Source organism: Heterodontus francisci, chromosome 14 (genome assembly GCF_036365525.1).
Source record: "Heterodontus francisci isolate sHetFra1 chromosome 14, sHetFra1.hap1, whole genome shotgun sequence".
Lineage (NCBI taxonomy): Eukaryota > Metazoa > Chordata > Chondrichthyes > Heterodontiformes > Heterodontidae > Heterodontus > Heterodontus francisci.
Genome location: NC_090384.1, coordinates 60,695,160 through 60,712,386, shown reverse-complemented (window position 1 = coordinate 60,712,386; position 17,227 = coordinate 60,695,160). Strand labels below are relative to the sequence as shown.

Sequence of the window (17,227 nt, the reverse complement as noted above, 5' to 3'; positions counted from 1 at the left end):
ATCCCAAAGGTCAACCATCGAAAGTTGGGACTAGGTTGACGATATATGCCAGAAGGGATTAGTGAGTGAATGGAGGGAAGACACCATTATACGAAGGGCAGGAAAGGCCACATGAAAATACAAACATTGGTTGAATGTGCAAGACAAGGTACACGATATCAGACCTCGATTGGCAGAAGGAAGTGAAAATGTGGAAGGCCAGAAAATGTAGCATTAGTTCAGACAGTGGGCCTGAAGATGATCATAGTCCAAGGAAAAGGTCACTAACTTGTGAAAGGAAGTCTGGTTGTAGGAGGGACAGGTCGAGTAATAGGAGGCCAGAAAGGGATAGGAACTCGAGTAGGGGACGTGGTTTCACTAGAACAAGGACAAGAGAGCAAGCAAGGGTGCCACAAGAAGTAGGAGTCCTTAAGATAGAGAAGCTCTAGTAGTTACTAACAAGTTAGATGGTAAATTGATAAAGGATGCCTAGCAAAAAGAGCGTGACAAATGAACAGAGTTTGGCATATTCACTGAGGTGCCAGATAGAGGACAACCAGCACTGTCCCACAGATGAATCTGTGCAGAAAAAGTACTTCCCAACGCTATGTATAAAGCAATGGCCATACTTGTAGCTCGGGGATTTGAGCAACACTAAGCAAACAGGAAGTTAGAGTAGACTGCCCAACAGCAGGAAAAGCAAGTTTGAGGATTTTCCTAGCCCTTTTAGCGACGCTCGTGGAAATGTAAGTCCATTGACATCAAAGCAGCACTTTTTGCAACGAGAGAAATTTAAAAGGAAGCATTTTTAAAGCCACCAAAAAAAGCTGGAGATATAGAAGGGAAAAGATGAGATCTAGCTGAAATATGGCATTGCTTTGACTGAATAGCGTGCCAATATTCACTGAGGCTCATAAATGACTGGTGGTCAATTGAATAAATTACCACAAGATACCTAATAAAGTGCAAGGAATCAACATCAAGAAAAATTAACTAAGTTTCAAGGATTGGCACAGGGGCTTACAAAAAAAAAAGATTTCTTGTGGAGATCTATGGAAGCATCTGACTTTAGAATTGTAACAGCACAGAAGGAGGCCATTTTGCCCATCATGTCTGTGCTGGCCCTTTGAAAGAGCTATCCAATTCGCCCCACACCTCTTCTGACTCTCAATGCCCTGTAAACTTCTCCTTTTCAAGGACCTATCCAATTCCCTTTGAAAAGTTAGTACTGAATTTGCTTCAACCATCCTTTCAAGTCGTGAAATTTGGATTATAACTCACACCAAAAAAGACTTCTCCTTTATGCCAAATTTTTGCTAAATATCTGTGCCCAATCCTCTATCAAAACTCCTCAATTTTGTGCACCTCTAATCAATCTTCCTTTAAACTTCCCTGCCCTAAAGAGAAAAATCCCAGCTTCTCCAGTCTCACTACATAACTCAAGTGCTTTCATCCGTCGTACCATTCTGGTAAACCTCCTCTGCACCTGATCCAAAGCTTTGATATCTTCCCTAAAGTGGACACTGCTCTGAGGCCTAACTAATAAAATATAAAAGTTAACCAGAACTTCCTTTTGTATTCTATGCCTCTACTTATAAAGCCAAGGATCCTGTTTTATCAACTTATGCAGTCACCTTCACAGATCTCTGCATATGAACCCCCAGGTCTCCTTGCTCCTGCACCCATTTTAATGTTTCCCATTTAATTTATATGATTCTCCTCATTCTTCCCTCTAAAATGCATCATTTCCACTTCTCTGCATTAAATTTCATTTGCCATGTGTCTGCTCACTTCACCTGTCTGCCCAGGTCCTCTTGACGTCAACTTCATCCTCCTCAGTTGACTACATTGCCAAGCTTTTTGTCACATGCCAACTTTGAAATATACCCATTAAACCCCAAGTCCAGGTCATCAAAAAGAGCAGTGGTCCTAATACTGCTCCCCTGGTGGACATAATGTGCACTTCCTTTCAGTCTGAAACAACTGTTAACCATTACTCTGCTTTCTTTCTCTCAGCCAATTTCGTGGAAATGCTGCCACTGTCCCTTCAATCCCATGAGCTTCATTTTTATTAACCTGTTTAATATGTGGTGGTTTATTAAATGCCTTCTGAAACTCCATACACACAATGAGACATTAGATTTAAAATATAAATTTGGTCCCGAGTTAAGGGTTGGGGCCCAAAGACCAACGGAGATCAAATGGAGAGAGTCGACTTGTGAAAGAAATCAACACTGAACAATAAGAAAAGTGATCAAGTTATTAGGGTTTTAAAGAAGCAATGTGCTAATTACTGTTAAAACTTCAATATCCAAGTAGTACACACCTTCTCTGGAGTCAAACACTTCATATTGGTAGATTTAAGAATGTGCTGCAAGTATTCATTTAGGTCAATAATGTTCGTGTTAACTGTAACCTTAAAGAGAAAAAAGGCAAATTAGGATAGTCCAATCAATCATATATTAAACGCACTTTAAACCACAAGAGAGAAGTATTATTTTGGCAAATTGTTTCCCTACCTTGTTCTCCCATTCAAACTCTGCCCACATCTGACGAAACTCGGCATCAGTGCACAAGGCAGGCTGAATATAATCCATGATATCAATATGAATGTCACTCAGCACCACACAGTTTCGGTCGCTGGCTGCCCCAGATATGTCATACACTGAAAGCACAGATATGAGACAGAACTGTCAGTTAAGTAGTTCAGTTCTTCCATCGAGAAAAGTTATTACAGAAAATCAAATTAAAAACCAAGTCAAATTTCAATTTCCCACTCCAGAGAATATTAAAACACATTAGCTCAAGCTTTGAATCACCCCATTCTTTTCAATGGCTGAAAGAAAAGGCATGGTGCTGGTTCAACAAAATCCAACAAATCTTCCTCTAATAAGGCAGGAAACAACAACTGCACCTCTCTGGCAATAGCAAATACAATTGTTTTTGACTAAACACAAAATTCCTACTCACCTATATTACCAAAAATAATGCCATTTTCTGTTGAAGCTACTTTTACATTGGCTTTGATGTTGGCAAAATCATGAGGAGCGAGAGTCAGAGGTGAAGGTTTCTCCACCAGTTTAAGATCGCCTATTGAAAACAAAGCAAGCATTATTCACCTTTAACATCTGGCGATCCCTTTTTTTAACTAAAGTTCAACCTTATACAACGATCGATGCAGTCAAAAATAAAATATAAACCCTGACCATGTTGGTTCAGATAGGCGCACTCAAGCCTTTGAGTCAGACATTGAGAGTTTAAAGCCCATTTGAATTTAAACACAGAGCGACAGTGCAGGACTGAGGTAGCTCTGCATTGTTGCAGCTGCATTCTTTCACGAGACATTAAAATGAAGCCTCATCTGCTATTAAGCAGATGTAAAATATCCCATGACACGAGCTGGGAATAAAAATGTTGTATGTAAAACACAATAGGATATTCTCAGGACATGAAAGGCATAAATTTAGGGCCTTCTGTTTCTTCTTTTACCCAAATATTCAAATTACAAGCATTGAAGTTTTGAGATATTTCTCCCTGTTTTAAACCTGTATTTCATTTTTTCCTTAAACTCATGGCACACTCCCGCTACAACACTGCATCAGTGCAGTCCCCTGACCTTTTTGGTAATGCAGAAAACATGCCATTGATAACCCCTCACTCACACACCTGTGAAATGTAACTGAACACCAAAATCTGAACTTGAAACCTTCCTGATCTGCAGCACACTTAGTGCATTTACCCAATGAGCCATCAAGGGTAGGGAAACAGGTTTTAATAAGTTGTTTTAATAAGTTGTTTCATAACTCTCATCCTTCCTCCCCCACCCCCCCAATGTTAGAGAACTTCCAAGCCTGTTTGTGAAGAAAACACTAAGACCAGGATGCTTAGGTAGAAACTGTTTATTGCTTTCCAGAGCTTACTTCTCCCCTCGTAACAACCCACAGCCAGTGCTGGCTAACTCTTCTTTACATATATATACATTTGAATACAATTAACTAATTAACACCAACACCTGTTCACTTTATTATCTTGAATTACCAGGTATTTATCATCCATTAAAAGAACTTCAGACCCCAACACCCAAAGAAAAAGCATTTTGGACTTAACTGTTAAAACCTACCCAATGTGGCTAATTCCAGAGTGCAGTTCTGAAGTGTATCGCTGGTTTGATTGACCACAAGCACATCAAGTACAATATCATACTGATTAACATGTACATAGGCTTCTGCATACACTGGATCAGAGAAACCAGTTAGCTGCGTAACCTGGAAGGGATGATTAAATAATTAACCCAATATACCTTTAGAGTAGACAGCCACCAGTAAACTTTCCTAAAAGAAAATGCATGGTGGAATCTGGTAATGTGCAGTATATTATGATCAAAACAAAAAGTAGGTTATACTCAGACTTCCATAAAACAGGATTAACTGCACCATGAATAAACCATTATTTGCTAAATATCTATTTATGATTTATCTAATTTGGAAATACTACACTCCATCATGTATATACAATCCCACAGAATTTCAGAATTTATGGATTTGACTATATAATCACGGTTTACTATCAGAAAAGAAAACTGATGAATATGCAGAAGGTTTATGCACAATGGCCCATTCTTGGCTGTCATAGTGGTAAGGCTAAGAGCACTCACCATTATTTATGCACAAATGCTGCAGCAATTTGAAGTGAGGGGCAGATGCCAGGCTAAGCACAGAAATTCCAGATGTGCTCTTCATTGTTTACTTTGCGAAAATGGCATCTCCTGACTGCCTCACCATTGAAATGCATCGGAAAGCATGAAGTTGCGTATTTACGCATTCGATACGAACTAAACTCGCCAGAGACTTAAATCAAGTAATTTCAAGTCCAAGTACCTTTTTAATGATGTGATGTGTTAATTACTGCCAGTTAACCCCTCTGGCACTAAAAATTAACTATTACAAGCCCAGAATCTTATTCCTTCGGGTTTTAATTGTGGAGATTTAAAAAGGCAAAACATAACTACTTTTATTACTTTCCCTTTGTGTCTCTTTTTTTTCTCTCTTTTAATCCAGTCTTAGAAGTCCCTATTTGATTTTTCTTTCTGTACTTGATTTGGCATTGAATTCAGCCATTCTACACTTCTTTCTCGGTCCTTGAGCTGTTCATTTCACTTTCTTTCAATATGATTGGTTCAGGAGATGCAGTTACTCGCCCTGTTCACTTACCTCCCAGATGCCTGATTTCCCTTGCTGCACTATCAGCTCATACTTCCAGCAACTTGCCATGCAAAAGATGTAAAAACCTAAATGTGCAAGGACAGGTCTAACAAATGGCAGACCATCAGTTTGGCCTGACGGGGTGAATTATGGCCAATTAAATCCAAATTATTTTGGATAAATATTGTACTGTGAATCAAATTTCAGCCCTTTCACATCCAACAAATTAAAACAAAAACTTTGATAAAGCTGTCCATCTTTTGATCAACTGCACAATGTCACTCAGCAGAGAAGCCAAAGCATCTTCAAATGACTCAGCTAAGTTCAGAAAATATGTGGATTATCATAGGTGCAAAGGCGCCCAAAATCCATGCTGAAGTGCATGAGTACATCAATCATGAGGTGATCACAGGCAACTTCAGCACAAATCTGTTCCAGATTCAAATATTTAAAAAGGCCAGAGAAAAAAATTTCTCCTAAAAATGCTCATAACAACAAAAAATATCAACATTAGAGAAGAAAAATCAATGGACTGGGCATGAGATACCTATTTACACATAGACTTCTAACGCATCTTCACAGAATAGTTCTGAGCCCAGGAAAGACACCATGCACAGGTTTGTAATAAGGTTCACAAAAGGTTTTTGTTCAATGATAGAGCAAGGTCATGCATTTTCACAGTACCTTGCTGAGTTTGGACGTCAAGAGATCAGAAGCTTCTTTTCGTTGTGTGTTACCCATTGCAGCCAATAAGCTGAGCTGAAACTGGTCCTCCTTAGAGGTCATCTCATTCTTGGCCATCAGCTGCATGAAGGAAATGGGATCGTCTGCCTGCACCATGACATTTCTCTTTTCAGATTGTTTCTAAATGGCATAAAGAAAAAAGTTTGAAGTGGAAAATAATCAAATTAAACTAACAAATGTCATTTTTACAGACATAAAATGAAAATGATGTTTCCTATTTCTCTGTTCAAAAAGTTAACTGTCAGCACACATAAAAACTCCCAAAATATTGATCCTAGTGGACTGGAATCAGTGTGAAAAATCACAATTCTAAACCATTCCAACCCGATATAATCCGGCTTCCACCGTGAGGGAAAGGCCATATTTCACCAGGTCACTTGGAACGCAATGGAACCAGAAATGAAGAATGGAGAAGAAACCCTTCCAACACTACTGAAAAGCACACTTATTGTGCATTAACCAACATGCTGTAACAACTATAAGGATATGCACATGTCACTAGCAACAACTTACACTTATATGGAGCCTTTTATGTAGTAAATGTCCGATGGTACTTCACAGGAACATTATCAAACAAAATTTGAAACAGAGCCACATAAGGAGATATTAGGACAGGAGAGGTAGGTTTTATGGAGCACTTCAAAAGGAGGAGGAGAGTAGAGAGGTGGAAAAATTTAGGAGAATTACAGAGCTTAGGGCCTAAACAACTGAAGGCACCGTCACCAATGGAGGGGCAAAGGAAACTGAGGATGCACAAGATGCCAGATTTGGAGGAGCGCAGAGAAGTTAGAGGGTTGTAGAGCTGGAGATGGGGTGAGGCCATAGAAGGATTTGAACACAAAGATGAGAAATTTAAATTAGAGTCGTCGTTGCACCAGAGCCAATGTAGGTCAGCAAGCATAGAGGGTAATGTGTGAATGGGACTTGATGCAAGTTAGGATCAGAGTCAGACCAACAGAGGTTTTCATAAGCTGAAGTTTACGGAGGGTGGAAGATCGGAGGCCAACCAGGAGAGAATTGGAATAACTGTGTCTGGAGCGAACAGAAGAATGGATGAGGATTTTAGCAGCAGCTATGCTGGGGCCTCTTATTCCCAACCACAACAAGAAGGATAAGACATTGCGAGAGTGCATGCAGTTAGAAAATTGAGCCATGCAAAGATCAAACAGACCACTACTCTTGGACTTGAAGTTGCACTTCCCTGGAGAATTAGTATCTCAAGAGCAGAGAATGAAAGAACTCCTCAAATCGAAACTGAATCTCAAAAATATCTACATAATTTTAAAAAAGAACAGCTTCAGGTTAAGCACACACATCTGAAAGGAAGGTTCAAAATATGCCAAGAAAGGTGGAAAAATGCCTGGGGCAGGTCATAAATCAACTATTTGGCAACCTATTGCATTATACGGCAACTACAACATCATTGCAAAGCAACTAATAATATAACTGTTGAGTTAAGTCTGCAACTCAGTCTGGAAGGAACCAATACAGTTCTTGCAGGAGACAATCTCAAGCCGCTTGGTACAATTTCAAATGAAGCTTCAAAAATGTCAGGAAATTCCGAGCTCTGGGCAATCTTTAAACTTTGACAGTTATTTCAAAAGATGGCAGTGCAGATATCACCCATGCTCTTAATACATTTAAAATTTACAGCTCTATAACTAAACTGTAGCGAGAGCTCTCAGTCTGGTAGCTATACTGAGACTCTCAAACGGATTGCCCAACATAATCTGTAACAATTTCTTCACCGTGGCAATAAAACATCAATTTATGCTGACAGCACTTTTCTAAAGTCCAGCCCCCCAAAGGAGGCCATCTTTTAGCATGTGGTGCTGGAAATACGACTTGAGGGAAAATTATCTTTCTGGTGAAAATCTTTTGGTAAACTTATAAGATTGTTTGCCAATAGCACCTTCACAGACAACACAGTGCTGCTACGTGTTCACTATGTATGAGGCAGTAACATATGTAATGATTCGACAGGCTTAACGTTTCATCAGATAGTAGAGTATCAACCTTAGATTCTAAAGTTAACACTTTCTGAACAAGCATTCATATGCACAGCAAGGGGGAAAATGGGCTCGACAATGCTCATTTTTGCATTTTTCAAAAACAAAATGTCATTTTTACCATGGACCTGCAAGTCACATTTTCTTGAATGCTCTTATTCAGAAATCTGCAGTGTCACAGACAGATGGAGATTTATAATTTTATTATTAGCTGTTCTTCATATTTGCATTTTTTAAAAATCAAAACTGTTTTACTGGAAAGGAAACTTGCTTTATGCTTTTAATAAAGTTATTTGAAATGTGAGTTTTATGCATTCTTCCCTTACAAATTTTCTTGACAGGATGCTTAACAGCAGAAATGTTACAATTACCCAACATCCATTACAACTATTAGGTCATATATAATTAACTTTCATACAAATAGTACCTTCTGAGAAAGCTTCTCCTCTTCCAGTTTGGCCAATAGCATTTGAGAGACAGATTTCCTGCATTCTTTGTTAAAAATGTTGCTCATCAGTGGGGAACACTCTGAAAGGACTTTAAGGCATAGCGAGATACGGTCCACATCATCATCTGTGATTGATTTCTTTGGGAGTGATGATTTACCAAGGTGTAAAATGGTGGCCATGATCAGCATGGCTTCTGCAGCAAAGGTCTTTAAAAAAAAGCACACAAAAAACATAAGAAATACGTGCGGGGGTAGGCCATTGCCCATAAAGCATGCTCCACCATTCAACAAGATCATGGTTGAACTTCCACATGAATTCCACTTTCCTGTCCTATCCCCATATCCTTTGATTCCTTTAGTGCCGAAAAATCTATCCACCTGAGTCTTGAATATGCTCATGGACTAAGCATCCACAGTCATCTCAGACCAAGAATTCCAAAGATTCACAACACTCCGAATGGAGAAATTTCTCCTCATCGCAGTCCTAAATGACCAACCTCTCATCCTGAGACGATTCCTCGTTCTAGACTCCGAAGTCAGGGGAAACAGCCTCGCAGCATCTATCTTGTCAAACCCTCTCAGAATTTTATACATTACAACGAGATCACCTCTCATTCTTCTGAATGCTAAAGAATATAAACCCATTCTACTCAATCTCTCCTCATTGAACAACCCTCTCATCCCAGTAATCAATCTAGTAAGCCTCTGTTGCACCCACTCGAAGGCAAGCATATCCTTTTATCCAGATACAGAGATCAAATCAGTACAAAGTATTCCAAGTGTGGTGGTCCTACCAAAGTCCAATATAATTGCAGCTGGACTTGTGTGCTCTTGCACTCCAAACCTCGAGCAATAAAGGCTAATATACCATTTGCCTTTCAAATTGCTTGCTCCATCTACATGTTGTTACGACCAAGGCGAGAATAACGCACTGTCAATTCAGTTCCACTACTTCACAGGTCACAGCATATTAAAGTTTCCCACCTACTGCACAACAGCCAAATTAATCACTTTATTTATCCCCAGAATAAAGCACGCCAAACCACATTTCTTTAAACAACAAAATTAACTATTATTAATAAACCAAGTTTTAAATGATGAGATGAATCTATATGCATGAACAGACTTTATAACTCCTTAATCTTCCTCATGCACACACATACATTCAATTACCAACAGTTAACTGGGGAAATTTTATACCCGTTTAAGGATAATAAAAATAACTGGGTTGAATCTTCTGGTAGTATTTTCCTTGATCGGTGAGGTGTCCCAGAGTCGAATACTCAGATGCCACTCGATGTCTCTCCAGGTGAAATTAATGAACAGTCTATAGTGGGTTGGCATTCAAGGTAGTTTGTCTGCAGCAGGCGTCACACAGACCTTTCAAGAACCGGTTGTAGCAACGGGTCTATTTAAATTTTCAAGTAGCAGTCTAACAGTAGACACTTTCTTGAGAGTTCAGGAACTTCCAAAATACAAAGGTCAACAGTCTCAGCAAAGGAGCCTTGTCCACAGAGCACAGCAACTACAGAACTCACTCTTCAGACAGGGATTCTTGACTGGAGACAACAGCAACCTGCCCCACCGGAAACACAGGCTTCCTTTCTCCAAAGCAGTGCTTCTCCACAGAGTGTAGCAATTCCTCTTTTCTCTTGGTCTCTTCCTCTTTGAGACAGGAATTATTTTTTCAAGAAAGAGAGTTTTGTGGGCTGTAGTCCTGGTCAGTTGCCAGTAGTAACACTATCAGCTGCTCACAGCTCCCCTGGTCTCTTTCACTGCCAAAATGAAACTCAAAGCCTTTTTTTTTTTTAAAAAAAAAACAGAAATCACAAGAGTCATAAATCATTTTGGTTGCTTGGATACAAATTGCCTTGCAGCCTGCACTCCAAATACCAACATTCAGTCACTGTTCACAGAAAATAGCAACAGGTCTTAAAGGCACACTGACCTCTTAATTAAGAAAAAACAGAACTCTTATGACAATGTTAACTTTCTGTGATTCTTGCACAAGGACACCCGAATCCCTCTGAATACCAACATTTATTAATCTCTCACCTTTTAAATATTCTGCTTTTCCATTCCTCCTACAAAAGTGGATAATTTCACACTCCCCAACCAACGCTTCCTGAGACCCAGATGTTCCCGTGCAGACCAAGCACAGGTCAGCTCCTTTGTTAATTAGTGTGCCCAGCGTGCAAAAAAATTTCAAGGACCCGTACACGTGAATGAATAGGCTGCACACAATAAAAAAAAATTAGAGCTAACGTTGTTGCTCACATTATACTCCATCTGCCACCTTCTTACCTAATCACCTAACTGGTCTACATCCCTTTGCATCCTGTGTCCTCCTCACAGCTTCTGTTTCCACCTGGCTTTGTATCAACAACAAAGTTGGATACATTACACCCAGTCCCCTCTTCTAAGTCACTGTTCAGTAAACAACTGAGGCCCAAGCATTGATCCTTGCGGCACTCCACTCATTACACTCTGCCATCCCATTTCTTCCTACTCCCCACTCTGTCGGTTAACCAGTCCTCAATCCAAGCTAATACATTGCCCCAGTCCTGTGAACCCTAAACCTCTGCATCAAGCTCTTCTGTGGCATCTCATCAAATGTCATCTGAAAATCCAAATACATTATATCCACTGGTGCCCCCTTCTCTACCCTGCTAGTTACACCCCCAAAAAACTCCAATAGGTTTGTCAAAAACAACTGCCCTTGTATAAAACTTTGTTGTTTCTGACTAATCCTCTTGTGATTTCCGAAGTGCCCTGTTATCACAGCCTTAATAATAGATCTGAGCATTTTCCCACCACTGATGTGAGTCTTAGTGGTGTATTGTTCCGTTTTGTCTCTCCCTCTCCTTTCTAAACAGCAGGGTTATATTTGCAACCTTCCAATCCATGGAGATCATTCCAGAATGCAGGAAATTCTGGATGACCAAAAGCAATCCACTATCTCTGTAGCCACCTCTTTTAAAATCCTAGGGTGTATGTCATCAGGTCAATGGGATTTGTTGGCTTTTAGTCCCAGATGTATCCTTGAGAGATGAAGCACTGTAAGAATATTTTCACTAAGACCTTCCGGAGAAATGGTTAGTTTAGCAATGAAGAACATAAGAAAAATTACATTTTGTTCCTTTGAAATACCTGAGCTTGATTTTGCATTGCAACAGGGAACATTATAACATCAGCTGATAACTAAAAAGGTGGACAGACTTACTTCCCCCACCTTCATTTTTTCTTATTCTTAAGCAGATGATTCCTAGTGGGGTCTCATTCAATTGCTAACAGCACTCCTCACCTACATGACTATGCTTTACATGCGAGCTTAGCTTCACCAACTATCTACCTCTCTCACATTTGGGATCACTATTTTTGCTTTTCTCTGCAGCCTCTTCAAAACACAGCCCAGAATTTCCTATGAAGTTTTGATGTAATTAAGTCGCAAGAACAGAATTGTGCTGTTTCTTCCCCCACAAGGAAGTTTGCATTTAACTTATTCTGGTTTTATGCCGAAACATCGCTGCTGACAACCTTGCTCAATCATTTTCATCACTCCTGTATAATGTCAAGTGACAGAGCACACCGGAAAGCAAGACCAAGAGATACAAAGCGGAAGCGCGCATAAGAGAGAGCGCGACAGAGCTCACTTATTGGGGAAATTGATGTTTGTTTCTTAAAGTGCTCCACTGGTGCCTCCAATGGCCCACTTTAGCATATTCTTTTATTCTTCTTAAAGCTTTCCTCACCTCTATCTTCAACCCTTTTGTCATCACAGGCCAGTTGCTTATTTGTCTTCTGTGCAATATCACTTTAGTTTCCTCAATGTCTGAATGATCCTGAACTAATAAAACTACCTGTCTTTGCTAATTTCTTTTCTATTAATGCCGATAATCAAAGTTCCTTATTGCTACATATCCTCTCGACCCCACCATTTTATCATGGATGCCCCCAGCATTCACATTTAATTGTCTCATTTGTACTTGGCTGAATGCAGTTTCTGCTTTCTTGCATTCTTTCATTCCTTAATCACCTTCCAAGCTACCTACGAACATATGAATTAAGAGCAGAAGTAGGCCAGGCAGCCCCTCAAGCCTGCTCCGCCATTCAATAAGATCATGGCTGATCTGTTGGTATCTCCAATTCCACACTCCCATCTACCCCCAATAACCTTTGAATCCCTTGCCTAACAAGAATCTATCTACCTCTGCCTTAAAAATATTCAATGACCCCGCCTCCACCACTTTCTGAGGCAGAGTTCCAAAAGCGCACAACCCTCAGAGAAAAAATTTCTCCTCATCTCGGTCCTAATTTTAAAACAGTGCTCCCTAGTTCTGGACTCACCCACAAGAGGAAACATCCTTTCCACATCCACCTTGTCAAGACCATCCAGGATCTTATATACTTCAATCAAGTCTCCCCTCACTCTTCTAAACTCCAGTGAAAACAAGCCCAGTCTGTCCACCTTTCCTCACAAGACAACCCCAGCTTCATTCCAGGTATCAATCCAGTTAAACCTCCTCAGAACCACCTCCAATGCATTTACATCCTTCCGTAAATAAGGAGAGCAAATACTGCACACAGTATTCAAGATATGGTCGCACCAATGCCCTATATAACTGAAGCACAACATCCTTACTTGTATTTTCAATTTGTGTCATGATAAAGGATAGCATTCCATTAGCCTTCTTTGACTTACTGTACTTGCACACTAACTTTTTATCACTCATGCACTAGAAGACCTAGATCCCTCCGCACCTCAGAATTCTGCAGTTGTTCTCCGTTTAAGTAATACTCTGCTTTTTTATTCTTCATGCCAAAGTGAACAACTTCACATTTTCCCACATTATACTCCATCTGCCAGATTTTTGACCACTCACTCAACCTCTCTATATGGGTCTGCAGCCTCCTTATGTTCTCTTCACAACATACTTTCCTACCTACCTTTGTGTCTTCTGCAAATTTAGCTGCCATCATCAAATGCTTTCTCTTTCACACGCTTATCAAGCTTCCCTAAAATGCATCTATGCTTGTTCATCGCAACTGCTCCTTGTGGGTTCAATATTCTAATCACTCTTTAGATAGAATCATAGAATGGCTACAGCTCAGGAGGAGGCCATTCAGCCTGTCATACCGTGCCAGCTCTCTGCAACAGCAACTTGGCTAACCACACTCACCCTGCCCTTTCCCCATAGCCCTGCAAATTCTCTCTCGACAGGTGCTTACCAATTCCCTTTTGAAACCACAATTAAATCTGCCTACACCACACTCTCAGGCAGCGCATTCTAGATCCTAACCTCTTCTTCTTTGGCCTCCTTGTTGCGAGAGACAATGGGTAAGCGCCTGGAGGTGGTCAGTGGTTTGTTAAGCAGCGCCTGGAGTGGCTGTAAAGGCCAATTCTAGAGTGACAGACTCTTCCACAGGTGCTGCAGATAAAATTGGTTGTCGGGGCTGTTACACAGTTGGCTCTCCCTTTGCGCTTCTGTCTTTTTTCCTGCCAACTGCTAAGTCTCTTCGACTCGCCACGCTTTAGCCCCACCTTTATGGCTGCCCGCCAGCTCTGGCGATCACTGGCAACTGACTCCCACGACTTGTGATCAACACACAAGACTTCAGGTCGTGTTTGCAGACATCTTTAAAGTGGAGACATGGACAACCGGTGGATCTGATACCAGTGACGAGCTCACAGTACAATGTGTCCTTGGGGATCCTGCCATCTTCTATGCGGCTCATGTGGCCAAGCCATCTCAAGCGCTGCTGGCTCAGTAGGGTGTATATGCTGGGGATGTTGGCTGCCTCGAGGACTTCTGCGTTGGAGATATAGTCCTGCCACCTGATGCCAAGGATTCTCTGGAGGCAGCGAAGATGGAATGAATTCAGACATCGCTCTTGGCTGACATACTTTGTCCAGGCCTCGCTGCCTTAGAGCAAGGTACTCAGGACACAGGCTTGATACACTCGGACTTTTGTGTTCCGTGTCAGTGCGCCATTTTCCCACACTCTCTTGACCAGTCTGGACACAGCAGCAGATGCCTTTCCCATGCGCTTGTTGATTTCTGCATCGAGAGACAGGTTACTGGTGATAGTTGAGCCTAGGTAGGTGAACTCTTGAACCACTTCCAGAGCGTGGTCACCGATATTGATGGATGGAGCATTTCTGACATCCTGTCCCACGATGTTAGTTTTCTTGAGGCTGATGGTGAAGCCAAATTCGTTGCAGGCAGCCACAATCCTGTCGATGAGTCTCTTCTGTGTGGGATGCTGTGTGGCAGCATCGTCAGCAAAGAGGAGTTCCCTGATGAGGATCTTCCACACTTTGGTCTTCGCTCTTAGACTGGCAAGGTTGAACAACCTGCCATCTGATCTTGCGTGGAGGAAAATTCTTTCTTCTGAAGACTTGACCGCATGTGAGAGCAGCAGGGAGAAGATGATCCCAAACAGTGTGGGCGCGAGAACACAGCCCTGTTTCACACCACTGAGGATAGGAAAGGGGTCTGATGAGGCGCCGCTATGCTGAATTGTGCCTTTCATACTGTCATGGAATGAGGTGATGATACTTAGTAGCTTTGGTGGACATCCGATCTTTGCTAGTAATCTGAAGAGACCACATCTGCTGACGAAGTCAAAGGCTTTGGTGAGATCTATGAAAGCAACGTAGAGGGGCATCTTTTGTTCACGGCATTTCTCCTGTAGCTGGCGAAGGGAGAACAGCATGTCAATGGTGGATCTCTCAGCTCGAAAGCTGCACTGTGCTTCAGGGTAGACATGCTCAGCCAGCTTCTGGAGTTTGCTTAAAATGACTCAAGCGAAGACTTTCCCCACTATGCTGAGCAGGGAGATTCCACAGTAGTTGTTGCAGTCACCGCGGTCACCCCTGTTCTTATAGAGGGTGATGATATTGGCATCGCGCATGTCCTGTGGTACTGCTCCATCATCCCAGCACAGGCATAGCAGTTCATGTAGTGCTGAAAGTATAGCAGGCTTGGCACTCTTGATTATTTCAGGGGTAATGCCGTCCTTCCCAGGGGCTTTTCCACTGGCTGGAGAATCAATGGCATCACGGAGTTCCAATTTTTTTTGGCTGTTCGTCCAGCTCATCCATGACTGGCAGAGACTGGGCTGCACTGAGGGCGGTCTCAGTGACAACATTTTCCCTGGAGTACAGTTCTAGGTAATGCTCCACCCAGCGGTCCATTTGCTTGCGTTGGTCAGTGATGGTGTCCCCTGATTTAGACTTGAGGGGGGCGATTTTCCTGATGGTTGGCCCAAAAGCTCTCTTAATGCCATCATACATTCCTCTGATGTTTCCAGTGTCGGAGGCCAGCTGTATACGGCTGCATAGGTGTTGCCAGTATTCATTTGCGCAGTGCTTCTGGCTGCTTTAAGTGCTACGGATGTTAACTCGCTGGGGGCTTTCTTGTAGTTCAACAGTGCAACGCGCTTAGCGGCTATGACAGGTTCCAGCTCTTCAAACTGAGATTGAAACCAGTCTGCATTCTGCTTCACACGTTTGCCATAGGTGGTCATTGCTGAGTCATAGATGGTGCCTCTGATGTGGGCCCACTTGGTCTCTGCATCCCCTGTAGGAGTGTTTTGAAGGGCTTTTTCAAGTGAATTTATAAACTTATGTAACAGCTGTGGATAAGAAATTCTGCTAGTGTTGATGCGCGGGCAGCCCTTCTGCTTGGAGTGATGCAGCTTCTTTGGTTTGAGTCTAACTTTGCTGCACACCAGGGAGTGGTCGATGTCGCAATCCGCACTGTGGAAGCTGCGTATGATCTGAATGCTGTTTAAAGAGGCTCGCCTTGTGACGATGAGGTCCAACTGGTGCCAACTATGTGATCTTGGGTGCCTCCAAGAAACCTGGTGACAGGGTTTAGTATGAAAGAACGAGTTGGTGATGCAGAGGTTGTGACAGGTACACAACTCAAGCAGTCTCTGTCCATTTTCATTCATCCTTCCAATGCCAAAGCGCCCAAGGCAGAAGGGCAGGAGATCCTAACCACACACTCCATAAAAAAGCATTTCCTCTCATCACCTTTGGTTCTTTTGCCAATCATCTTAAATCGGCGTCTGCTGGTTCTCGACCCTTCTGCCACCGGGAACAATCTCTCTCTACTCTGACCAGGGCACTCACAATTTTGAACACCTCTGTCAAATCTCCTCTCAACCTTCCCTTCTCGAAGAACAATCCCAGCTTCTCCAATCTACCCACGTAACTAAGTACCTCATCCCTGAACTATTTGCGTAAATCTTTTCTGCACCCTCTGACACCTTCACGTCTTTCCTAAAGGAGGGTGGCCAGAATTGGGCACAATATTCCAGTTGAGGCTGAACCAGTGTTCTGAAAGGTTCATCGTAACATCCCTGCTTTTGTACTCTATTTATAAAGCCAAAGATCCCATATGCTTTATTAATCACTTTCTCAACCTACCTTGCTATCTTCAATGATTTGTGCACATATACCCCCAGGTCCTTCTGCTCCTGCATCCCCTTCAGAATTGTACCCTTCAGTTTATAAAGCTTCTCCTCATTCTTACCAAAATGTATCACTTCGCACTTCTCTGCATTAAATTTCATCTGCCACATGTCTGCCCATTCAACCAGCCTGTCCATGCCCCATCACTATCCTCCTCACAGTTCACAACAATTCCAATTCTTGTGTCATCTGCAAATTTTGGAATTGTGCCTTGCACACCCAAGTCTAGGTCACTAATATAGAAGTCCGAATACTGACCTCAAGGGAACCCCATTATATACCTTCCTCCAGTCCAAAAAACAACTGTTGACCATTCAGCCAACTTCGTATCCCTGCTGCCACTGTCCCTTTCATTCTATGGGCT

General features: G+C 41.9%; 1 protein-coding gene across 2 annotated transcripts in view; it reads right to left on the bottom strand.

Annotated features, from left to right (window-relative positions):
* The window catches only part of copb1 (COPI coat complex subunit beta 1), a 79,123-nt gene that overhangs the window by 19,196 nt on the left and 42,700 nt on the right, over positions 1–17,227 (bottom strand). For both annotated transcript variants that reach the window (XM_068046312.1, XM_068046313.1), the window contains exons 15-20: positions 8,361–8,588; positions 5,865–6,044; positions 4,100–4,244; positions 2,950–3,069; positions 2,499–2,644; positions 2,306–2,395 (exon numbers count right to left, since the gene is read on the bottom strand). In XM_068046312.1, coding sequence (XP_067902413.1) covers positions 2,306–2,395; positions 2,499–2,644; positions 2,950–3,069; positions 4,100–4,244; positions 5,865–6,044; positions 8,361–8,588 — 909 coding nt within the window. The remainder of the gene's footprint in view (positions 1–2,305; positions 2,396–2,498; positions 2,645–2,949; positions 3,070–4,099; positions 4,245–5,864; positions 6,045–8,360; positions 8,589–17,227) is intronic.